At 39.4% G+C, this 26,538-nt stretch overlaps 1 protein-coding gene across 5 annotated transcripts in view; it reads left to right on the plus strand.

Moving 5' to 3' along the window:
* kcnab2b (potassium voltage-gated channel subfamily A regulatory beta subunit 2b) overlaps positions 1–26,538 on the plus strand; it is a 101,048-nt gene that overhangs the window by 69,135 nt on the left and 5,375 nt on the right. For 3 of the 5 annotated variants that reach the window (XM_053482468.1, XM_053482464.1, XM_053482466.1), the window contains 7 exons: positions 4,275–4,319; positions 6,679–6,722; positions 6,808–6,894; positions 14,760–14,845; positions 16,523–16,643; positions 16,726–16,820; positions 17,450–17,570. In XM_053482468.1, coding sequence (XP_053338443.1) covers positions 4,275–4,319; positions 6,679–6,722; positions 6,808–6,894; positions 14,760–14,845; positions 16,523–16,643; positions 16,726–16,820; positions 17,450–17,570 — 599 coding nt within the window. Of the gene's footprint in view, positions 1–4,274; positions 4,320–6,678; positions 6,723–6,807; positions 6,895–12,299; positions 12,345–14,759; positions 14,846–16,522; positions 16,644–16,725; positions 16,821–17,449; positions 17,571–26,538 lie in introns of all 5 variants that reach the window. The other 2 variants (XM_053482467.1, XM_053482465.1) reach the window with 1 other exon arrangement.

The raw sequence follows: 26,538 nt of genomic DNA on the forward strand, positions 1-26,538 counted from the left end.
AACGTTTGCGTTCATTTTCTGACGCGCTCAAGGTTACCAAAAACAATACAGAGCAGCACAGCTTACAACACTTACAAAATCACAACGTTTTTTCGTTATTGTGAGTGCGCTTAAATAAAAGTTAAGTCTTATAAAGGCATGTAGTCTTATATAGTTTTATTATATAGTTTTTGCACATTAATCTGACACAGTTTTTTCAGCCTGTCACGGCGTGCGCCCAAATCAATATCGCTCCTCGCTCACTAGTTAGGCGGCCTCCCCTTCAGACATGCGAAGCAGCGGGACCGCAGAATTACACCAGTGTTGCCAACTTAGCGACTTTGTCGCTATATTTGGCGACTTTTCAAATCCCTCTAGCGACAAATTTTTTAAAAAGCGACTAGCGACAAATCTGGCGACTTTTTCTTGTGTTACTGGAGACTTTTGGAGACTCTGATGTGTCTGTACTGACTCTTCTCAACTTGCCACAGCAGCTGCCGCCGCCGGCCCCTCCCCCATCCCAAAGCACTCACAGACAGGGCTGTCCTCTCGCAGGAGCCCCCCCCCCCAGGAAGACAGTTACTCATCCCCCTGTGTCTGCTCTGATCAGTGAGCGCTAGCTCCGGCTGAAAGGAGCAGCATTTTCCCGTGACTGCACAGCAGCTAACATGGATGTGAATGAGCTGCACATGTGCAAACGGTGTTGCAACGGACCTATCACTTACCTGCTTCTCTTTTGCTTGAAATAAAACTATTTAATTTGACTATTTTCTTTTTTTTTTCTTATTTCTTCCGATGCACTTATATTACTCACTGTTACAAAGCTTAAGTTCATAATTATATTGGACACATGAGGAAGCATTAGGGAAAACACGCAAAATGCAAATTCGACGTAATTACGTCACTAATATGCAAATATACGCATGACGTCATCTAGCGACATTTGGCGACTTTTCGAGCAGACTTTAGCTACTTTCCGTTGAAAATAGTTGGCAACACTGAATTACACATGACTGGTGAGCTATCGTTACTATCGTTGCCCGGGCTTGCACTCCGCGCTAGAAAATACTCGGGGTTTGTTGGGCTACAGTGGATTTTACTACGCGCTGTGTATGCAGCGCGCGTGCAACAACGCGGAAGTGCGGCATGCAAGCAAGGCAAATGGAACGCGCCCCAGTAACTTCAAAGGAGCGGGAGGTGGGAGGGGGGAGCAGAGTCAGCGCGAGCAGACGGATGGCCATTGCACTCACACCGTGTAGTAAAATCCACTGTAACCCAACAAACCCCAATCATCACCAGCCGTGCCTTATTCCGTCATGTCATATGGGCATTATAAGCTTTGTATTGAAAACTTCTAACTAAAAAGTGGCAGCTGGCACGCCTTATTTTGTTAATAGTCTAAATAAAAACCCTCCGATTTAATTTCCTATAGTCTAACCAGCGCTCAACCGCACGCATAGTTTTCCCAAACGCGAGGAAGTTTTTGGTGCTAAATAATGTTTATGCAGTATAAGAATTCCCATTAATCCTGGGTTGTTCTTTTAGTGTCACTATAGTGCTTTACAATGCCAGACAACATTCAAATACAAATGATTCACCCTCCCCAGGTGTGAATCGGCTGTTCTCACCTATACATTCAGAGGAACTGAAATGCATTTCTCCCCACTTTAAAAACCTCTTGAATCTGAGGCTCTTCTGGAGACTTTCAGTGATTTCAATTTGTGTAATTTTAATCTCCTGGATTCTAGATTCTAAAGTTGACATTGTTACCTTTTTTAATCATTGGAATGGAAGAACTTATTTTCCTTATAATAGCATAAATTGCATTGTTTTTAATCAGTCTATACACAATAATATTATTTGTTTTTTTTGTTTTTTTTTAACGGGTATGGGGGCTATCTTGGTTCATTAATCTCCGTGCCTGGTTTAGGTTTAGTATTCAGTGCGCATCTGTTATATTACAACTATCATAACACTCAAATACCTTTTAATGGGGGTTAAGTGACTGATGTGCCTAACATTTTTCAGCTGAGCCTTTGTTTCACTGAAAACGACCGCGACACCCCCCTCTCTCTCTCTCTCACACACACACACACACAGAGCCGAACAAATCATTAGCACGTCCCTCCCCCAAACAGCACAGACATTTACTTACACCTGAACTGAGTTGTTTGAGTAACATGGGTCGAACCCGTTACAAATCATAACAGTCTACTGCATTTCATTCTTATAATAACGCAAAAACACAAGCGGGGCTGAAAGACCGACATCTGCTGACGCAGTAGAACGTCCTAACACTGTTTTAATTTTATGGTCATTTATTTCAGTTAATAAATCTACTATAAATTTAAAGAACACAAGAAATAAGATGACATAAATCCATACACGCTTTTTTTCTAATTACAAGTGATAAAATCAAAAGGCTCACTGCCTCACTGGCTCACACATTTATTGTGCTTAAATTTGATCCTAATAAGATTTGATTTAATTTGAATTTTAGAACAGTGGCAGCTGGAACACCTAAAACAGATGCAGGATTATTTTTTTATAATCTAAATAAAAATGCTTTTTTAAACGTGGGCTATTGTTATTTACATGCAATATTTGTTAATTTAATTTAAATGGGGTTTGGTCTCCGGAATGTTGAGCATTAGGATCCTCTTCTTTACTTTCCTATGTAGAATCAGCGCTTAATCGCACGCATTAAGTTTTGTAAATTCGTTTAATGTTTAATAGTAAATAATGACCCCCGTTGCGCTGTACCACCGCTCGGAAAACCTTATGAAATACAAGTTTAGGACAATTATGATGATCTGCCACGGCGTGCGCGTGTGATGGGTGTACGCTCAAATCTACTATAACTACTCCCTCACTCCGTAGGCTCCCTGAATAGGCACCAAAGGGACGGGGCCGCTTATTTGTGCCGGCTGGCGATAATTAACGTTAATATGATCTCGGGCTTGCTCCGCATTATAAAAGCAAGGCGCGGAGGTTTGTCTGAGGTCTGGGAAGTACGTGATGTAATGGAGAATATGAAAGAAGCATGTCAGTGGGGAGATGTGACGCGGCCAGGCACTTTAAACAAGGACACTAGAATTCCGCCCTTTGATCTCCGCGCTGAGGACAGCGCGAGAAAGAGCTGCGCGAGCTCCCGCGGCATCTTCACTCCCGCACCGTGCCCGCCCTCGCAGCCCCGCTGCCGAAGAGGAAAAGGCTGCGAGGACGTTTGTGTTAAGTTTTTTTTACGTCAGCGAGGACTCGCGCCGGCCATCGACAGCGGGAGAAGCGCTGCCTCCGCGTGCTCAGTTCTGCCACTCCGCGCACCAACACTTATCGTCAGCTGTGTGCCCGCATGCCAGTGTGGCACAGCCCCCGGAACTGCACATGCACAACCTTTATCCCTTTCTTTCCTTTCTCCCTCCTTCAACACTTTCCTTCCCCATTTTACCTAAATAAATTACCCTCTTTCCCTAAGACCTCGCCTCGTGTCCGTGCTTTATGGTGCCGCCTGTGCAACATGGGTCGAACCCGTTACAGATCATAACAGTCTACTGCATTTCATTCTTATAATAACGCACAAACACAAGCGGGGCTGAATGACCAACATCAGCTGACGCAGTAGAACGTCCTGACAATGTTATAATTTTTATGGTCATTTATTTTAGTTAATAAATCTACTATAAATTTAAAGAACACAAGATATAAGACGACACAAAACCCTACACGCGTCTTTTCTAATTACACGTGATAAAATTTAAAGGCTCACTGTGTTAACATTTATTTTGTTTAAATTTGATCCTAATAAGATTTAATTTAATTTGAATTTTACATTTGTACTGTGATTTTAGTTCTGTGATTATGAATTTGTTTAACTACAATGTTTTACTTGATTTTATCCGCTACTACGTGCAGTTCTAAAACTCCGTGTCTCATTAATCCAGCAGAGAATGAACTAAGGCACGAGGCGTCAGTCTGTAGTTATATAGCGCCACTCAACGGTAAAAGCCAGCAAACGCACAAAGCCAAACGGTACCGCCGAGCGCGGCGACGGTAGGACCTACAGTCCGATTGATTAACCACTGTATGTACAATTTCAGCTCAGTTTAATGAAATGACGTTGACTAATCCAATTGTTTCTAAATCTAATTACCCATTATGGTTCCTGGCCTTTTTAGTTACTGAATAACTGTTTTGGAACTTTGGAGCCTGTCCTTGTAAATGTGTTAAAAGTTCATCTTTCACAATGTCACTAGTGTACAAAGGTCTTACTGCACTTGTTCTTTTTTCTTTCACAGACGCTCCAGTTTGGTGATTACCACTAAGATCTACTGGGGTGGAAAGTAAGTAATTGATGTCCCTACAAAGGTCTCACTGCACTTGTTTTATTTTCTTTCACAGACGCTCCAGTTTGATGATTACCACTAAGATCTACTGGGGTGGAAAGTACGTGATTGTACATTTGTGTAGGGAGAAAGTTACCTTTATCTTAGGTAAGACTGAGAAGTGTAAGGTAAAAGTTGCCAATTTAAAGCGAGCTGCCATTCGGAAAATGCCTGTAGGTGAGAGTGTCTCATAGTGTACATGTGTATTGATTTGAGGTTTAAGAACATTTAGCCTCCCGTGTAGCCCCTTTCCAGGTGGCCAGAACCCCAGCTCTAATTGTTTCCTGAAAGTTCTTCAGATCGATCCCTCCTATGGAGCATTGCTCTTTCCCTCAGGCTAAATTAAAGGTCCTAGACCAACACTGATGAGAGGCTGTCAGGTTTAATCTTAATGGGCTGACACTTCTAATTAATTGACCAAATTACAAAGTTTAAACAAATATTTATGCTGAAGGATGAGGATATACTATATTGCAGTTTAAATAACATGTTTTGATGTGACCTGTTACCCAAGTACAAAATAACACTTTTTACATAGTTTGTCAAGATAATGGAACTCTGATTTACTCTGATTTGACAGTTATGAACCAGTAAGTTATGTCCTATCTAGACTATTAACTGAACTTTAAATTTATATAAAGCCAGGTCCAAAGATTTTGGAACAAAATTATGTGGTTTTTTTTATTTTATTTTAATCTTTTTATGTGAATATGCCTCTGTAAACCACCAGAATAAATTTGAAATAAAATGCTCAAGGTGGGATTAAAGTCAAGACGTGCATCAACTTAACTACAGGGGGTTTGACAAAAGTGTGGCATTAACCATTCAGGAATCATAGACATTTTTATACACATACCCATTTGGACAAATATGGAACAAATGGCTGACAAGAAGTTGCATGTACTGTACAGGCATGGCCAAGTCAAGAACACTCTTGAGGAAGTAGGTGAGTCATTGTCAAAGTTCACAGTCTTCCTGTGAAGAGACAGCTTTATAAAGTAAATGCAGATGCCTCGCAACAACATCAACCAATAACTCTTAAAAACAGAAAGGCCAGATTGGACTGTGCATGAAAACCTTTGCCAGATTCTTAGGACTTATGAATCCAAATTAACTTGTACCAGAATTATGGAAAGAGAAAAGTATGGAGAGCGAAAGGAAGAGCTCATGACTCAAACCACAACATCGAACAAATCTGGTGGAAGCAGGTTATGGCATAAGTGTATATGGCTGTGGCCAATGGAACTGAGTCACTGGTGTTTACTGATGACCTAACAGCTGATAAAAGTTGCAGGATAAACACTGACGTGTACAGCCATGTCCAAAAGTTTTGAGAATGACACAAATATTAATTTTAACGATATCTGCTGCTTGAGTTATTTTAGATCTTTTTGTCAGATTGTACCATGGTATACAAGCATTTAAAAATTGTCAAAGTCTTTTACTAATAATTACATGAAAAGTTTATGAAAAAAGTCGATATTTGTTTTTTTCAAGACCTCTGCAATTCGCCCTGCCATGTCGTCAATCAACTTTTAGGCCACATCCTTACTGAAGGCAGCTTATTCTTGCATAATCAATGCTTAGTCAGAATTTTGGGGATTTTGTTTGTCCATCTGCCTCATGAGGCTTGACCACAAGTTCTCAATGTGATTAAGGTCTGTAAAGTTTCCTACCCATGGTCACAAAGCTTCCACTAGTTATCCCTTTTTTCCCTATGGCTAGGTGGTTAACATTGTCACCTTGCGCCTCCAGGTCCCGGATTTGATTCCTGCATCGGGACTGTGTGCATGGAGTGTGCATGTTCTCTCAGTGCTTGGTCCCCCCTTGAAGTCTTTGTTTGGCTCACATCTTAAGTGATTTATTTCAATTTAATGTGCTAGTGTACAGAGGTAAATAAATAAATAAATAAGTACTTTGTTTGGACCTGACTATATTTAAAAAAAATCTCTGATCTAAACAATATTAACAGTCCATCAATCTTGCTGAATTTTACAAATAACAGAAAGACCAACAAAGACCAAGACCAAGTGTCTGTCTGATATACTGTAAGGGTAAATGAGTATGTTTCTTCTTCACATTATCATAGTATATTTTCTGCACACAGTTCATGTGCTGTTTTCTAGTTTCTGTAAATCTATGCATGCACTTTTATACTGATGACAGGATCAACATATAATATATTTAATAAATTTGTTAACATCAGTTTAAGGGTTTTTGGATGGGCATTAGGATGTCAGAATTATTTTGTCTGAGATTTCCTGAGGCGTAAACAGTTATTGTACTAGCAACCATGTCCGTCCGTTATATTTTTCAGAGCAGAAACAGAAAGAGGATTGTCAAGAAAGCATATAATAGAGGGTAGGTCACTACACATAATCTTCATAATCCAGTGGAACTTCCATTGCCCAGAGCTGAATTCATCTTGTGCTTCATTACTTTGAAGGTCTGAAAGCATCTTTGGAGAGACTGCAGTTAGAATATGTTGATGTAGTATTTGCTAATAGACCCGATGCCAACACACCAATGGAAGGTAAGCATGCATGCATGCTGGGATTCTGTACCATTCAGCCTATTTGTACTGTACTGTATGTTAGGGTTTTTGCAAAATCTGCTACTGTTCACATGCTGCATGGCTACAACTGCCTTCTCACCCTTAAATTTAATTTATGGTCCTCACATTTTTTCACATTGGTGTCATAATTATTTTTTTAACTCTAAGCCCTTTTTGCCTATTTTGTAGCATGCTTTCTGATTGTCTTTAGACTGGATTTGTGGACTAAAATTTAAATTTAGTTACCATTCATATTTAAATATAAAATAATTGCACAAGTGGAATGAAGCATGTATGATTTTAAATGGTTTGATAAAATATAAGAATAGCATAAACTGCATTTGTTCTAACTTTAGTTTACAATAGGACCCGCATTCTCTGATAGCAGGAATGAGGCAACTCACTGTGGTATACACCTCTGCATAGTTCTCAGTAGCACTTATTTCAACATCATGTGTCAAGGATGGGATATTTTTCTACTATATGTGCCACTGGCTGCAGCAGAGATGTCCAGAATGTAAATCCCCTAAATCATGGGCCAATATTTACCCCAAGTCACAGAGATTAGGTTCAGTGTAAGAAGGTTTGATAGTATCAGGACTGCATTACTCCTTGTTTTTTTAAAGGCCACCACCATGGTGTTGTCCAGCCAAACAAGAACACATTTGTAGGAAGAGCAAAACAGTTACACATTTCATATCTTGAATGGCTCCACAGCCACAAAGACATATAGCATGTTTTATACATTGCATGATTCATACATTGCATGTTTCATACATATTTTTCAAACATATTGCACCTTTCTGAGATGTCAATCTGAACTCCCTGTCACAAAGACTGGCTGTGGTGTGTTTGATATATATTCAAAGGAAGGCCATTCATCACTAACACTCCTTCAAGTAATGGTGGCCAGAACTGAGGCTTTAAGTACAGTAACACGTGGCATAGACTGAATGTGACTACACTACTGCCTTCTGTAAAAAGGCCTTACACATAAGGACTGCCTGTTACATTTGGGCAGAATACTATCAAATGCCGTACATTTGGATATTTCTTTGTTTGGAATGTTTTGCATTGTGTTAAAAACACTGTTTTGTGTGTACTAAGTTGTAGAACAATCACCTCTTTGGTATATGTGAAGGAAAAATTATCAAATGGTGCAAACTGGACCTGGACACCTTCCACTGTGGGCAAGAGGTTATAATTTAAGTAGGGAACCAAGTATCGCTTAGCAGGCTGACCTTACTGGGTCGGGTTGGGTTGGATGGGGTTCCTCTTTGACCATGTCACTCACGCACCTGCACATATTGCCTCTATTTTCTTACTGTGCAGTGATGTTGCAAAGAGTTCACGATGGGGCCAAACAAGCCCATAGGGCTTGCCAGACCATCCAATAAATGCATATCCTCTTTTTTTTAGGAAGGCTGGAATGGTTAACCCATGTATTCTGCATGAAACACATGCAACTGATCTGCCACATTTTGCTGTCACATTAGACATTCTTGATTTTGAGAGAAAGGAGGGACCACTTGCTATTTCAGACCTTAAGTTTAGATGAAGATGAAATGTCACTGGTGCCTTAATTGGATTGCAGTCTGTTTTGGCAGAAAATAGTTTATACCCTAAGCTTGTGATTTCCTTTTTACACTCTAGGAGAAGAAGCAAAAGTTTGTTTATTGCTTTTGGGATTTGAGCAGCTGACTTTCTTTATAGTGATAGCTGGTGGTTTTAGGGAGTACACTTGGCCATGAAATGGCCAACTTCCTCTGTGGTGCATGAGCAGATATCTTGCATTTCCATGCTAATGGTTATATAATCACAGCCATTCATCTGATTCGTCTGACTCATTGGAAATTTGTGGCCTGGTTGAAATGACCTTGCTCAACATTTACACTAGCAGTATGGCTTTATCAAGCTGATCTTGTAAGAGGCTGCAACATACTTTCAGCCACTGGCAGAGGATGATGACAGTGTATTTAGCAAAATGTTTTTTTCCCAGCTGATTGCCTGCATGTGCCATGCAATGTTATGCAATGTATTTGTGTGTGTGCACTTGTGTGCCAGGTTTTCCCCACCTTGTTCCTGGCTCCTCACAGTAGCTGTTCCTGTCTTGACTATCCACAGTAGTCATGTGTTAGTAGACCCGCACTTTAAAGTGTGGAGATCCTTGCTTTCCTGCTTTAAGTGCTGCTTGATGCTGTTGTTTTCAAGTGCACCAGTTATGCCCATATATTCACCAGTATTAAATTCCAATATTTAATTTCACCAATAGCCAATAATTTCTTTATGGACATGCAGGGATTTCAGCTCTGTAGCAGGGTCCACAATGAACTACTTTATAAAGCGTCCTCCCAACCTGCATTGGTTGTAGTCTCTGCAAACTCCCCAGCAATGTATTGTAGCGTTTTTCAGCACTAAGCAGGCACTTGGAGAGACGGGTGAGCTTCCTTGCTGCCCAATGCAATGTCTGGGAGTAGTTTATTAACAGTATTCGCACAAAATCACTATAGTAGCACATTAAACCTCCTTAAAACACACCTCAAACACACACACTCACCCCTGGCCGAAGCCACTAACCCAAACAACTTTTCCCAACAGGGTGAACACAAAACAATCCCTCCCGCAAAGCATGATGGTAGCCAATCAAAACCCCGCCCATGCCACAGTATTTTGGTCCAACAAACTGTTATTCCAGGCTTTTCTCAAGGAGAGGTTGTAAAGTTCTGAAGTTGTGGTCATTCAACACTTAGTGAGTCTACTGTTTCGATGGCAAGTTAACTCTGTATTGCTTGAAACTAGGTTCTTCTATGATAAAGCATGGCCATGGTTACTGACCAACTATCAAGTTGTTAGCTCTGTGTACAGCTAAGTTGCAGCTGCAGTAATTGTCTACTGTTTAACCCAGGGCCCAAGGTGGCCATGTTATGGCATAACTTCTGAGTAAAGCGAGAAGACTTGAATGATATTGGCCATAGGTTGGCCCTTAATGATAGTTTGATAGATCGGGCCTTAATTATGGGGGGAGTAGCTCTTTCCAAGCAATGCATACATCATGGATATTAGACAATGAGAGCTGGAATATTAAAATATGGGTTTCTAAGAAAAACAAAGAATGGAGTATTCCACAGTGAGATACCACAATCATGTAATCAGGAAACCTGTGTGTTAGGTATCCTGTGCTGTATTCAGAGTTGATTTAAGCATATATAATAATAAGTTAATATATAATATTAGAACACCAGCTTGAAAAAAATATGTGTGTTTAATAGTCAGGGATAGCCAAGATTTTGAGCATCTTATAGAGCATTTGGTTTTCACGTTGGTCGACGGATTCCTATATGCTTCAAAGCTACTTGCTTTATCTTCCCTAAATATACTAGTGCAGCAGTTCTTTAAACATTAGTCTATTCACCTCACCATCTGTACGCTCTAAATAAAACAGAATGTTCCAAAGTTTTAACCTTCAGACTAATACTGCTTTGCTTGAATAATCCCACTGTGCTTTTCATAGATCACTTAATGACCTTCAGATTTTGTGTAGATTTACTTACTTCTACCTTTTTATTCCAGCATAAGCTTCATACGTTAGGATAGTATAAATTAATAACAGACTATTGATGTGGGTGGAACCAATGCTGTTTCATTAAGAAATCAGCAATAATTGCATGTGATTATGACTAAAATACAACTATGAGCATTATACAGTATAGTCTCTATAATATGTTTTCACTATATTAGACACCCTTTAGATGTTTACCTAAATATGTGTCTACTTTTATTTTATACATTACTTTTTGGGCAGTTTAATAAGTACACCTGTTCAGCTGCTTGTTAACACAAATATCTACAGTAATTCGCGACTTACATGGCAGCAACTCAGTTCATTTAGACCATGCAGACATGATCAAGATGATCTGCAGAACTTTAACCTGAGCATCAGAATGTTGAAGTAAATTGATTTAAATGACTTCGAATGTAGGATGATTGTTGATTCCAGACAGGTAATTGGTCTAAAAAAGAGAAAACATCCAGTAAGCAGCAGTTCTGTGGGAAAATGCCTTGTTGATTTCAGAGGTCAGAGGAGAATAGCTAGACTGAGTTAATTTCATTACAACTGCAGAATGCCAAAAAGCATCTCTAAATGCACAACACATTGGACCTTGAAGCAGAAGACCACACCATGTGCCACTCCTATAAGCTAAGAAGTGGAAACTGACACACAACAAAATTGCACAATAGAAGAATGGGAAAATGTTGCCTCGTCTGATGAGTCTCAATTTCTGAAGCAACATTCGGGTGTTTGGTTCAGAATTTGGTGTAAACAACATGAAAGCATAGATACATCCTGCCTTGTATCAGTGATTCAGGCTGCTGTGGTATAATGGTGAGGGGGTTATATACCACAGCCTACCTGAGTATTGTTGCTGACCATGTCCAAACCTGTTTACTTGAAAATGACAGTAAGTTCACTGTAATTAAATAATCTTCACACAGATCTTAACAAAGATCGAGCAGATATGGTACTGTATGTGGTGGAATAGGAGATTTGCATCATGGATATGGCGACAAATTTACAGCAACTGTGTGATGCTGTCATGTCAATATCAACCAAAATCTCTAAGGAATTTTTCCATAAATTTGTTGAATTTATGCCACAAAATACTTAGGGCAAAATGCGAGCCAACCCAGTACTAGCAAGGTGTATCTAGTAAAGTGGCCAGTAAATGTATTTCTTTAATTGTCCCTTGGTTTTACATAATAATTTCATTAGACATCAAAAAGTAAAAAAAAAATAACCTTGTTTTATTAGTTTACTCTTTATATGATTTTTTCCGTGCTGAAACAAAAAGTTCTTGTTGCTTAATGCAGTGGTCTAAACACAACAGAAAAACTCTGTCTCAGAAGTTTACACAACAAAAACCTGGAGACATAAACTATGCATGAGTAGTATTATTAATATTAATAGACCATTTTCCAGCTTAAATATCAGCATAAATATTGATGTTTTCAACATACTGTAAGTTCCCGAACTAAGTTGTCAACTCTGAATACAGCTCATAATAATGTTTACAACCGTAGACGTTTATAATGATGTGCCTTTTGCATGTCAAGATAGTTCCATATCAACTATGGCATGTTTCTGAATGATGATCAGTAGTACCAGTTGATTTTTCAATCTAAACTGATTAAAGACATTGTAGGAGGAAAACTTCACGTTTTCCAAAATTTTTTGGTGATGCCTGGCTTGATGTATGGCTCTATAAAAATGAGGCTGCACGACCACGGTGAGCAGGAGCCAGTCCCTTTCAAGAATCCTCTGAGGCTCATTTCATTCATCAGTTTATCAAATTATTTCACAATATTTTGCTTCTTTTTGTCACCAGGAAATCCATTTAACACCTCAAAAACAAGAACATTCATCATAGAAGGTACACTGTAGCCTTAGTCAGAGTCCTGATCTCTTGTATCCAAAAGCATTTTATGGTAATGAATTGAAAAATTTTCACCCTGTCTTTCTTGGTGCGAGAATCTGAACATCCATAAAATGCTTTTTTTTTAAATAATTATTTTTAGAAACCAGTATGATTTAGAAAAAATTATGTACAGTATTTTGTTATTCTCTACATCTTGCAAAGTGGAAAAATCATTGCATCTCATCTTTGGTTTATTTACCCCATCCGTGAATTATTTATTTAATTTTAGTTGGAATATTTTAACAGCAAACATTTATTTTAATAAACATGCAAATTTTTTTACAGTGGAAATATACAGTACCTAGCTGACATCTTAAATAAAGATGCTAAATCAGTAAATAAGCAGGAATTATAGAATGTTTCCATCTGCCTATGTGTCTTTGTTAAAAAGTCACACATCCCAGAACTGTTAAGCACAACTTGGTGCATCTTTTTATTCCTTAGTTCAGCTTTTGTTAACATGCTGCAATATTTTTGCAAGATGATTGCTTATAGTGTGATGGTGAGGGTGATTTTCATGCATGCTCATTCGCTTACATTTCTTTACTATAGCAACAATGCTTTTTTATCTTTTAAATGTTTTAATAAGTATTTTTGCATTTTGCACTTTTTGTTCACAAATCATAAACAATAAAAATCACTTTTATGACACCAAAAGTATGAATTTTGGTGATTACTTGACTGTTTAAGGTTTGTGACCTTTACCTCAGTCTGCCTGTAAAATTATATATTATATTTATATATATATAAATATATAATTATAATTATATATTTATATATATATATATAATTATATAATTAATTATATATATATATATATTTTTTCAACAACTACAGTATGAAAGCTACCTCAACTTTCATTAAAAGTTAAATTTTTATAAAAGATGCTTACTAGTGTCAAGAATATTAAAATACAAAACGCTTATCCATCCATCCATCCATCCGTCCATCCATCCATCCACACTGATCAAAATACAAAAAGATATAGGTTCATCACAAATAAGCAAGTTAGGTTACATTTAAACCAGAACACTACATGGTATAAACCAGAAGCAATTAATGAAAAACAAGGAGCTTGACTATAAGTGTGGTGTAACTTTGTTGGGGCAGGGATAGCTCATCGGTTAACTACAGATGTTTGACTACTGAGCAGAAGGTCCCAGTTGGGCACATGATCCAGGCCCTTAACCCTCACCTGCTCAGATGTAAAAGGGAATAAAATGTAAATCGCCTTAATTAGGGCATCTGCCAAATGCTACAGTACAATACCATCAGCATTTTTCAAGTCTCTCAATTCATTCACAAGCTCTCCTAATGAACACTGACAGCCTGATAAATACCTTGGCCTTCTCTGAAAGCAGTCACTTACCGTATGTGCAACATTTATTAACGTATTTCTTTAGTTTTCCTTTGGAATCTTCATTATATTCATGAAAGTCTGAAGAGAGCAGAAGGAATTCCTCTGCCAACAATGATTGAAGGAAACCAATTCAGTGGGATGGAAAATGATACAGTAGGTACCACAAGCAGCATAATAATCCAGAATGGATTTATTATAAATCAAATTGGTTGAGGAAGGCACAGAAGCATTAAGATTGTAAGTTACTGTTACGTGGTGTGGTATGGAGAGTCGCACCACAAGATGTTGTTATTTAATATTTGTAAGAGGCCTAACGGAGGGCTTTAGAGGAAGTCAATAAAATACTGTAGGAGTATGTGAGAGTGCTTGTGTTATGCACAGGAAGACCTTTCTGTTTAGAGATAGTGTGGGATTATTAATTAAAGAACATAAATGGAAACAAAAGAATACTGAAAACATAAACAGAACTCCGCCGTCTATGCGAGAAGGGATGGGGCTCTGGAAACTAAAACTAAAATTCCCTTTGGGCCTATGCCCATAATGAGGATTTATGAAAGAGAATATCTAATTGTGCTTTGCACTATAAACTTAGACATTGAGTGCACGCTAAACTGAGGTGTGTGTTAAATGTAGTGGCAGAGTTGACAGTGCTGAGAGTCAGACAAACCTATCTATAGATGGTTTATATTGGTATTGTTAAGTAGATGTATATTCCCTCTTAAAGCTTAAGATAATTTAATTTGTATTTAATTATAATTAAAGCCATAGCTCATGTGAGGTAAAAATTACATTTCATAATGATGTTTTGTATTTTTAACTAATGTAACATCATTCATCTCTAAGAATAAAAAGAGATCAAAATATAAACTTCTCTGTTCTCTTAAGTTTGTTACATATTCCTTTTCCCCCTTGCTTGCTCATGCTTTGCCTCTCTCTTTTTTAGCAGTATTGGCCTTAGTACATTCAACTCTCAAATGTGTGTTGACCAGTTATCATATTGTGATTGGCAGAGACGGTGCGAGCCATGACCCATGTAATTAACCAAGGAATGGCCATGTACTGGGGCACATCTCGCTGGAGCCCAATGGAGATCATGGTAAGTGATGTGGCCAAAAGTATTTCGAAGAAAATTTTATTAAATGGTCTAATGACATTAACTGCCAATTAAAAATATATATAATCAAGATAATAAAAATAAGGTATTAATTTAAGCAATGAAAATTACTATACAACAATTAATATTTTTTATGTAGTTTGGTGTTCTTTTAAACCTGCTGCATCAAAAAGACGTCTGTAGTTATCTGGTGTCAACTGCTCAATCGATACCTGCTCGATGGCATTCTAAAAATCATGTACAGAAGATGGTTTCTTTCCTGCAACTGCTCAAGCAGTTTTCTATTGGCTTTACTGTACCTCTGGAGATAAGCCAGGCACAGTTCCAGAAGCAGAATAAAAATTTATACATAGCTAACTAATGGGTGAAATCACTTGATTTGTGAACAGGGTGAAGTAATGCACAACATATGTTGTCATAATACTTTTGGCTACTACTGTATATTAGCTAATTAATATTGATATCAATAATACATTAGTTAGCTAATATACAGTGGTAGCAAAAGGTATTCATGTACTGAACATGTTCTGGTCTTGTTACAGACATAAAATGCCTGTAAATAACACTGTGTATGGGTGTGTGTGTAACAAAAATAATAATAACAATTGTTATTATTATTATTTAGATCCCCTGTCAAGGTCAAAACTCTCAGATATTCCTTTTCTTGTCTGGAGATTTTCTTAGTAAGCATCCCCATAAGAAAAGGAATATTTGAGAGTTTTGACCTTGAAAGGCCATTTAAATTCTTTTCTTGGTCACATCGGCAACCACTATACATCTTGGTCTGTACATGTTTTTATGACTGTAACAGGACTGAAAAATTGAGCAAAAAAGAAAATGTCAAATTAGAATACATCATTTTTATCAATTTACAACTGGAGAATATAAAACCTGATAATGTACAGGGTGGGTGAAAGGTAACTAGGCATTAAAAATTGTTGATAAGGTACATATTTCTAATACAAATTTATTGACACATATTGTACATGTGCTTTATTACATTAAAAAAAATTAAGCAAATCTTAAAATTTCAGCACAGGCGCTGGCCACTTCTTCTTAGACCAGCTGTGGTCATAAGCTTTGCATGACAATGTTTCATTGTCTCCGGACGTAGTGTTGCATTCCTCCCTTTTACTGTATGCGACCATTTTTGCACCAGAACAATTCAATTCCACACTTTATACATGTACTGTAGCATGCTGCAAACATGCTCCCTCCTAAATAGTCAAGCGGTTGGACATTTTTGTTTTTTACGTTGCATATACTGTATTGCCTGTACTATTTTGATGTGGGAAATATGAAATCCTTTTTAATATCATCTATTTAGAGACTGTTTTCATCATAACGCCAGTGAAAGATAAGTTAAATTGGCATTAAATATTGCCTAGGTAATTTACACATATACAGTTTATAGGAAGTAGAGAGTGGGAATAGAGAGTGGGCGGCAACAGCAGCGTTATTGTCTTGGCACAAAGTGTAAATACTGTATATCCTGTTTATTTATATGGGTAAATAGGCATATGCATAATAAAGCAGAGGTAACTGTATTTAAATTACCATCATACAGTTTATAATAAATAAATATGAATAAACTTGAGATGTGGGTATTTCATTACGTTAGGCTAATTAAGTGTGTGTGTGTGTGTGTGTGTTTCTCAGGAAGCGTACTCCGTGGCACGGCAGTTCAACTTAATTCCCCCAATCTGCGAGCAGGCAGAGTACCACATGTTCCAGAGGGAAAAAGTAGAGGTTCAACTGCCTGAGCTCTTCCATAAGATAGGTGTGTGTTTGTGTGTGTGTGTGTCTTTGAGCAAGTCAAGGTCAGCTCAGTTTAACACCAATGTCCATATGTTTCTCCACAGGTGTGGGTGCCATGACATGGTCTCCTCTGGCTTGTGGGATAATCTCAGGGAAGTATGATAGTGGTGTGCCCCCTTCCTCACGTGCGTCTCTGAAGGTAATCTCTTAGCCTTGTGAGAAATTTGCATCTGTCCCAGCCCTACATTGTCTCACTCTGATTGTCAGTTTCCAATGTATCTTACTGATGCTTATTTTTTCCATTGTCTTCCAGAACTTGGGTGTGTTTATTAATTGAAGACATCAGTAACTTATAAATGTTGTTATTTCTTCATAAATGTATTCATAAAAGTTTGTATTATCTTTAATCCTTTAATTTTGCCTTCATATAGGATGTCAGGCACATCAGAATAGTGGTATATTCTGTCAGACCCTTTGATCCTATTAGTAGAATAAATTTAATTTAACACAACTGTAATGCACTAGATATTTATATCTAACTCATAACATCTTACAGTATGCGGAGATAATAAAAGTAGAAAATATCTTCAGAATAGTCCAGGTTGCATTTATTTTTAAAAATGAACCAAGTCTCATGTTTAAGCATTTATTTTAAAACAATTCTGAACAATTTACTAACTACAGTATTATTCCGAAAGGATTTTTGATATAAGATTATGAAGATTACTCCCAACTTCCAGATCGCGACTCAGCGTTCCTGGGGAAATCCCATTAGATTTCTGGTCAGACTTAGCCTCTCTGACCAGGTGTGATGTTTGTTTGGAACAGGGCTACCAGTGGTTGAAAGAGAAGATCCTGAGTGAGGAAGGCCGGCGTCAGCAGGCGAAGCTGAAAGAGCTGCAGGCCATCGCAGAGCGACTCGGCTGCACACTGCCTCAACTGGCCATCGGTAATGCAGCCTGGGCTCTGCTGCTCTCTCTCTGTCTGTCTGTCTGTCCGTCTGCCTGCCTGGAGCTCAGGGCACAGTATCTTCATGACACTTCCATGTGCTTTGTAGTAGTTCTTGTTTAGCACATACTGTACTGGACCTAAGTTGGTAATTTGTTTCGACTTACTGGTTTGCATGAGGGAAGCATGGAGTGTAGTTAGACCTTTCTTGTTTAGGAAGTAGTAAAAATGTCAGATATGCAGTTATTCAAGTCTGTGGTGTTAGATAATGTGGTTCTATTGTTCCCTTTCGATGGCTACACTCGATGCTGCGTAAAAACGCTATGGGAACATCTTTTTGTGTTGCCGGTTGTGAAGCATGTGTGTATCAACCCAAATTTTGGCTTATATAACCTCGGTCAGGTGACGTCGTTTGATGAGACGCACCTGCAGGTTATAAATAGTAGTAAACCGAAAACATTCCTCAGATCTTTTGTCTTCATGACCGCATTGTGCGTGTCACAAACAAATTAAAAACAAATTAAAAAGCAAAGAAAAGTGTTTAACTCACCGATAGGGTATAATGGCAGAGTTTAAAGCGAGATGTGTCCCTCCGTGCAAGAATTTCCTCTCGGAGGGTGATCTCCACACTTTTTGCTTCGAATGTTTGGGTGAAAGTCACGCTCTCCAAGGGCTTCAAGGAGACTGTGAACACTGTGATCTTCTTCCCAGTGCTTTGCGTGCGTCTCACGTTCTTTAGAGAACCACGAGCCGCGCTGCATTCCTGGGGATCACAAGCCGATCTGGCCGAGGCGCGTGAAACGGAGTCTCCCCTCCTTTCTCTCGCCCTCTTTTCTGATCAAGAAGTCTCTCCTTCCACTTCACAAGCTCACTTCGGTGCTTCTCGTGAGTTTGTAGAAGAGACTCACTCTCTTGCTTCTGTAGAAATGGAAGTAGCTATCTCAGAACACTCCTCTAAGAAAGATAGAGAGTATGAGAAGCTGCTTGAAGTCATAACGCGTGCAGTCAAGCGGCTGCACACTGATTGGCCACAGGAGCAAGTCTTCCCCAAACGTTTAAAATTAGACGACATATTCCTGTCGAGTGGCCAGAAAAGAAGAAGCCACAATGCTGCTCTCTCCCCTTTATACGTTTTTCCCGATAGCTCTGCTCTCGGGAGTCTTGATGAGGGACGTCAACAGGGTTTGCGCCTCTTACTGATAGCGCCCTGTTGGCCGACTAGAGCATATTTGGCTCCTGAACGGGACCAACTAAGTCAAGCTGGTCTTCCAGCCAGCGTAAATTGACATTATTTTAAGTGCTAGGGCTCCCTCCACTAGAAAAGCTTATGCCCTTAAATGGAATGTATTTGAAAGTTGGTGCATGACAAAACATGTAGACCCAGTCCACTGCCGAATTGTTTCAATGCTGGAGTTTTTGCAGAAAAAGTTGTCCTCAGGCTTGTGCCCTAGTACTCTCAGAACGTACCTAGCCGCTATTTTAGCCTGCCACGTTCTGATTGATGGGGTTTCCGTGGGAAAGCACCCTTAAATTGCCCTTTTCATTCGTGGAGCTAAACGGTTGAGGCCACCCACTAGAACCACTGTCCCTTCGTGGGATTTATCTATCATGCTCGAAGGTCTTATTGACACCCTTTTGGAACCACTAGAGTCAGCGCCTCAGGTTTTTGACCCTTAAGATGGTTTTTCTATGGCCATTACCTCACTGAAGAGAATTGGAGATCTGCACGCCTTGTCAGTCTCCCCATCCTGTCTAGACTTTGCCCCTGGCTAGTCAAGGCCATTTTGCATCCTCACCTGAACTATCTTCTGAAAGTTCCATTCTCAACCATGCACCCTGTTTTTCTTAAAGCTTTCTGTCCTCTGCCTTTTACAACTCCAGGGCAGGAGAGACTTCACTTACTGTGTCCAGTACGTGCTCTTCAGGTTTACGTCCACCGCACCGGCCAGTGGCGTAAGACAGAGCAGCTTTTTATATACTATGGGGCCGCAACCAGTGGGCGGCCGCCACCACATAGACCTTGTCACACTGGGTGAGAGATGCTATTGCCCTCTCCTATGAGGCGCATGGGCTCACTTTGCCTCTAGGAATTAGGGTTCATTTAACCAGGGGGACCGCCTCATCTATTGCACTGGCAAGAGGTATTCCCCTGCAGCAAGTGTGTGACGCAGCAGGTTGGTCCTCTCCGCACACATTTGTTAGTGTTATAGTCTGGATGTTCATGCTACTCCGGGCTCACGGGTCCTCGAGTCAGCCTTCCAGAGATAGTTCTGAGAACTCCTCGACCTTGTGCGCACACGCTACACAACCTTGGGGTCCAAACATTCGCAGTGCTGCGGCGTTGGTATTCTCGTTTCCATAGCGTTTTCAAGCGGCATCAAGTGTAGCCTTTGAAAGGAAACGTCTCGGGTTACTTTGCTGTAACCCTGTTCCTTAAAAAGGTGGCAATGAGATGCTGCACTCCAATGGCGCACAGCCACGACGTCACCTGACCAAGGTTATATAAGACAAAATTTGGCGTGTTTGATACACACATGCTTTACAACCGGCAACACGAAAAGATGTTACCATAGCGTTTTCATATGGGAAAGCAAAGTAACCCGAGACGTTTTCAGTCTAAAATGAAATGGAACAAATTGTTCTCTATTTAGCCTTACCATTTGGCATCATGCCATATATGTCACATGAACTAATTCATCAACTTAATATGTGGCATATCCTTTTATATAAGATCACTGTATACACCCATCTGGGGGTAGTGTATGTAAATGTGAGGCATTGGTGCACCGTCATAGGCTTCTACCTACAATGTGGAATTTCCAGGTTCATTCACAGCCATTGGATACAGAACATTTTTAAAGTCAGTCCAAAGCCTGGATAGATTGTGAAAGTTGCATTAGTGCTATTCCCAAGGCTGGTTAAAAAATGTGAGGGTTGCAACAAGAAGTGCGTTTGGTGTATAACCTGTGACGAGTTCCATGTGTGGATCTAAAAACAGCAGCAGCAAAGGACATTCAAACAACCCTTAGAAGTTTTTATTTCAAGTGAAATAGTTAAAAGCTACACTTCTACAAAGGGTCAAATTATTAGGCTGCATCAAGCAAAGAAACAGCTAAAGAGACTTAGCTACTAAGAAGACTACTGGAACTGGGTTAAGAACTCTTCAATATACTGTCTTATCAAAACCTGGAAGGACTAAATCATCAACTTTGGGAAAGAAATGTGGTTCAGAACAAAATCACGAATAGAGATTATTTAAACACTTGCATTGCAAAAAAATCAACAGTAAAAACCATAGCTATGAATGTAGCTATGTAGCTATGTAGCTCACAAAATTCAGACCAAACAGCTTTGTGGCCAGAAAAAAACCACCTGTTACTAAGAGACTAATCAGAAAAATTGGACAGGGTGGATAAAAAATCAAGTGGTCTGATGAGTTCAAACCTCGGTCACAAATATTCTTACGAATGACAGGTTTATACGAATCTTCCTGTTCCTCCGACTTTTGCAGTTCGTTGGCGTTCATGGCGAGGATCATAGTTTTCTACAGCCTCCTTAGGAAGTTGGTACAGTATGGCTGCCATAACAAATTAAAGCATTCTTGAAAAAAAACTTGACTCTTCTGTTGTATGGTGGATAGGGTTGCGCGATAATGCCCATCGTCATATCGTCCTATCGTCAGCCTGTAAGATCGCCGATACACGATAGTAGTCAAAGCCCAGGGATTCTGCGTGCTGTCGTGTTGTATTCAGAGAGTAGTACATATTTTTGTGGTTATTTTTTTCATTTCATGTCTGTTGTTTTATCAATAAATCTGCTCATATCTGCGCACGCGTTTATCAGCCTTTTGATCAAAAAGTTGCACGCGCAACTCGCTTTCACTTTGCACAAGGCAGTGTTTATTGTTTAGTGTATATTTAAAGCGCATAAACACAATAAAACAATTGTTTTAGGCTAACATATCATACCTCATTGTAGTTTTTTTGCACACACGCGCGGGTGCGTTACAATAATAATAAGGAAAAATCACAATAATAAATTCGGAGCAGTACTACTAATAATAATTATACTGAATGAAGAAAGCGCCGTCGAAGAAGTATCATCATTGAAGGAGAGAAGAAAATGAAGAAATTAATACATATCAGTATTTACAGTTTGAGCTCGACACGTTTATGAGCTCTGTCGCTTGCTGTCAATGGGTGACTAGGAGAGAGAACACATTTTCGGCTTCAGTAGACACACAATACTTCAGACTGAAACACGACTGCCCCATACAGGTAATGAAGGGCATTTTCACAGCTTGCCGTGCGCAGCCGTGGCAAGTCACGGGATTCCTTTTCTTGAAACGTGGGTTTTTAATGGCGACATCTGTATCGTCCATATAGCTGACTATCGTCGATAGACGAGACTATCGTCGATAGACAATAGTATCGTCTATCGGCACAACCCTAATGGTGGACATAGAGTTCTTACATTCACATTAAGATTACCCTTCACACAGCCTACATAAGTCAATCTTATGAAATTTTTAGTCTTAAGGTGGAACCCATATGTGCAACTTACAGTACGGCAGTCTCAGGTAGTAGGTAGAAACATCTTCTGTCTTTTGGCACATTTTGTTGTGTTATATCCACTCTCTCGTGCTGAATGTTGGTGGGGTGCCATTTGACACATGAATAACCTAATGGGTTCTTGCAGCATACTGTACCTACTGTACAGCCACTGTTGGAATATGGGCTTCTGGAAATCTTCTGGAAGTCTTCTTTTCAGTTGTTTCAGTTGGTTAAAGCAATGTAATGTGGCAATAAAATTAAGTCAGCTGATAAATTGAATGTACTACATGACCAGGTTATTATATTTATGGAGTTTTACTTTATACTGTAGATGTAATAACCTGTGTTATCGAAATTTTACTTGAATGGTTATCACTGTTATACAACGAGGAAGCATATATACTGTAGTAAGCAGCTGTCTATTACAACAATGCTGAACCTGGACTGTTAAGTGATTATTTTTCTTGTGGTATTATTGCTATTTAGCAAGCACTCACTTTGTGTTTTCAGTACACTGTAGTTAGTAGTAACTAGAGCTGCAACTAAGGATTATTTTGATAATCGGCTGGGCGATTATTTTTTTTGATTAATTGATTAATCGGATAAAACCTAAACGCTTTTTTGATGTTTTCCTTTTAACTATAAAAAAACATAAATCAGGGTATTATTTATGTATAAAAATAAACTTTTAAAAATGCAAAAGCCACATATAGAGTTTAACGATTTTTAATTTTGAAATTACCACAGTAAATTACGTTTGTTACAAGTTAACTTTGTAGTGGACTATAAAAAAAATGTAGAAATGCAAAAAGCTAATAGTCACAAATGTACTGTTATTTGCAATCGCTAAAAACCACAACAATTACTATATGTAATATTCTTCGCACCATGTTATTTAGGCTAATCTAAAGTAGCGCCATTTAACTACTCAATAATGCTCAAGAGGTGATTGCGCAATGTTATGCTAGCGAGTAGCACGTGAACAGATCTAGCACTACTGTCCCGAAGTTAGCAAACAGTTTAAACAAAAGTGTGACAGGTTGAAATGTGTTTATATTTGTTAAAAATTATAGAGGCACTGTATATCCAGATTGCCTTATAAGTGTCAGAATCTGTCATAGCATTAACCCTGTGATTTAATTTTTCATTGTTTATATTTTTATAAAGACTGTGATAAGTTTTATCAGAGATCTACAAACTTGTCTCAATCGGTTAGCCTGGGATCGATTGCTTTGGTCTTCTCTCACATACCTTGGGGAAATTCCACAATTTTTCTCATTGCAGTAAACCCACAGTTGAGAAAACCATATCTGTGAAAAATCACATATCACTCTTGTGATTATTTCTCCCCATTTCTAGGGATGCAACAAAAGCACTTAAACTATACAACTTTTACACAATAAAGAGATACAGTTTTTACTGACCCTGCTGACGTTTTGCCATCTGTAACAACATGTTTTCTTTTTTAAGTGTTTGTGCATGACATGCCATGAAAGCTTGGTCTTGCATAGCGTACAGGTTACCGTCTTCTTAGAGGCGTTTAAAGTAAATTGCTCCCATACCTTGGAGGACTTGGGGCGCGCGCTTTTTCCTGCAGGCGCTTCTGTAACCTCCATTGCGTAAACGGCTGCGTATCTGGGTGTATCTTTGTGTATTTGTGCATCTTGTGGTCGCGCTCCTCAGTGATGTGAGCAGCCCAACTAATCGATAACGGCATTTGTTGACCCTCCACACAAGGGGCTATTGTGTAAGACGTCTTACACAATAGCATCCTTCCCCCCACACACACATATGCGTGCACAAACACACACATTAATGGAAACACAGCTCTGTCAGGATTCTTTTCAAAGGTAAAGTGCAGGTTAATTTGTTTTATTTTTACTTTGCATTTTGTATTAATTATTTTTATATAAATATTTTCGGCTGTGGAACAAATCATAAGAGTCTCCATTATTTTTTATGTTTGATATACAAGTCTTTTGATATAAAAGAATGTTTCCGGAACTAATTATGCTCCAAGGTTTAACTGTAGTTTAATAACACTGATGTAAAAATAACATAAAATAAGCAAAATTTTACTACATTTCACTGTTGCAAAGAAATTTCATGTCACTTTCTCATTACTATTTTACTAAACAAATTTCTTTACAATATTAAAGTTTTTTTCCCTGCTCTATTTTACTCTTAATATCTGCCAGACATTTCATTAAAACCTAGTGGTATGCTTAGAACTTGCATTTTAGAGTACTTTACACATCTTGGTAATTTGTAAAATAAAAAGTAAATAAATAATTTTTCTCCCAAGCACATTTCCCTAATTTCTGCAGAAGAGCATTCATCTTCTTTCTCCTCCTCCCCTACAAATATCTCCTAGTCTGTCTGCTGATGGCTTCAAGTTTGTCTCTTATCAGCTTCTTCCTGTGCTCTTACCCCATCCACCTCCAAGTCCAAGGCTCAGAATTTCCTCCACTACGGCTATTCTTGGCTTAGTTTTGAGCCAATCTCTATTGGGAACACATTCTGGCCACAAATCCTTCAGGCAGAAGTTCGTCCTGTCATTTCCTGCCAGAACATGTTAAACAGTATTAAACTGTTCTTTCCAAATGTCTCTGAGGGGAAGCTTAGTTGCACTGTTCACTTTGAAACATTTCTGGAACAGTTTTCTTGTGTAAATCTTTTGTTCGCAGAGAAGAGGGTGGAGTTGGGGGGAGGAAGGGTGGAGTTGGGGGGGGATTTGATGATAATGAAGCAGAACTCCTTTGGCATTAGTTCCTTTAAGCCTGTAGGATGGGCAGGGACATGATCAAAATAAATGCCATGTGGCAAATTATTTTTCAGTAAATATTTTTTGATGGCAGGGCCTGCAGCCTTAATAATCCATTTAACCAACAAGTGTCTAGTGACCCAAGCACTAGGATTAGACCATCACATCACATTCAGTTTGCTCTTTATTACCTTGTACCAATTGAAACCCCTTAGGTTTTCACAATGATAAACAAGCAATGGCTTGATTTTCAATCCCCACTGACCTTTGCACAGAGCAACAATGTTAGCCTGTCTTTTCTTTGGCGTCTGAGGGGCGCAAAAGTGCTTGTGCTATCGCTAGTTTGATTCCCAAGTGATGCTGTAACCTCTCGCAGCTGAAGGCCTGGAGACAGCTGATTGGCTGAGTTCTCTCAGAGGGAAAGGATGAGAAGTATTTTGCGGTCTCATGTGAATCACGGCTTCATAGCCAGTCAGTCAGTCAGCAAGCAGTTTGAAATTATGCAACTGGTAGGTGTCATGTGGTTTAAGGAAAAAAAAAGTTAGCCTGTCTTTTATGGACTTACAGTACTGTATGTCCAGACAGTTTAATCTCCTGCTAGTTGATGTACAGTAGGTGCATTTTGGCATTGCTTTTCAAAAAAGCCCTCCTTCACCACAATTAAAAACTTGTTGGGGTATGAATCCCTCGCTTTCGATGAACTCTTTAAGTTCTTGAACAAAGTTCTCTGCTTCTTCTTTGTCAGAGGATGATGCATCCACATACCTTATAACACTATGGATGGCAGACGTAAAATCTGCGAATCTGGCAGCGAAATCTGCGTTCATTGACAGTTGCCGAGGGGGTCAAGTGTTGGCTCGACGATAAACCTCTTAGTTTGTAATATGGTCCAGATAACTGATCCTCAGTATGCGTCACAGGCACCGCTGATGGAAAACGTCTAGCTTCCGGGCGACAGCCGCCGTCATCTTCTATGTCTCACTTGCGTACGTCGCCGTAGGCATTACAATGGAGTCACGGAGACGGAGTTTGACTTGCATAGAAAGCGATGGGGAGTTCCAGACGGAGCGAAGACGCTGAAACGTGGCAGACGCTTTGCCGATGCAACACGTGACGTTGCGCACCGTGTCCACGTCCGAGCTGATTACACTACAGAGGTATGTGAATTCCATCACTTCTTCCACACAATGGCCATTGACGATGACTGGGACCCGCGCATGTGCGTAGCCAACTCGCATAACCTTGGTCTTCTGGTCACTTATTCTAAGCCCGGCGTTGGCCGACTGTTCCAGGATCGCGGTGAGGTTATTAAGGGCGTTTTGGGTCGGACCAAGTAGAACGATGTCGTCAGCGAAATCGAGATCGGCCAGAAGCTGTCCATCGGCCCAGGTAACACCCAGCATTGCTTGGTCGATCGAATGACGGCACACGAAATCGATAACCAGAAGAAAGAACATTGGCGATAGAACACAACCCTGCCGTACCCCTGTTTCTATGTTGAAAAAGTCCGTCGTCTCCTCTTCTGTCCGCACACAGCACTGGGAGCCGTGGTAAAGGTTGCGAAAAAGATTGATGTAACAGGCCGGTATTCCGTACGTTCGATCTTCCACAAGGTTTCGCGGTGGATCAAATCAAAGGCCTTGACAAAGTCT

Source organism: Clarias gariepinus, chromosome 22 (assembly GCF_024256425.1).
Source record: "Clarias gariepinus isolate MV-2021 ecotype Netherlands chromosome 22, CGAR_prim_01v2, whole genome shotgun sequence".
NCBI lineage: Eukaryota > Metazoa > Chordata > Actinopteri > Siluriformes > Clariidae > Clarias > Clarias gariepinus.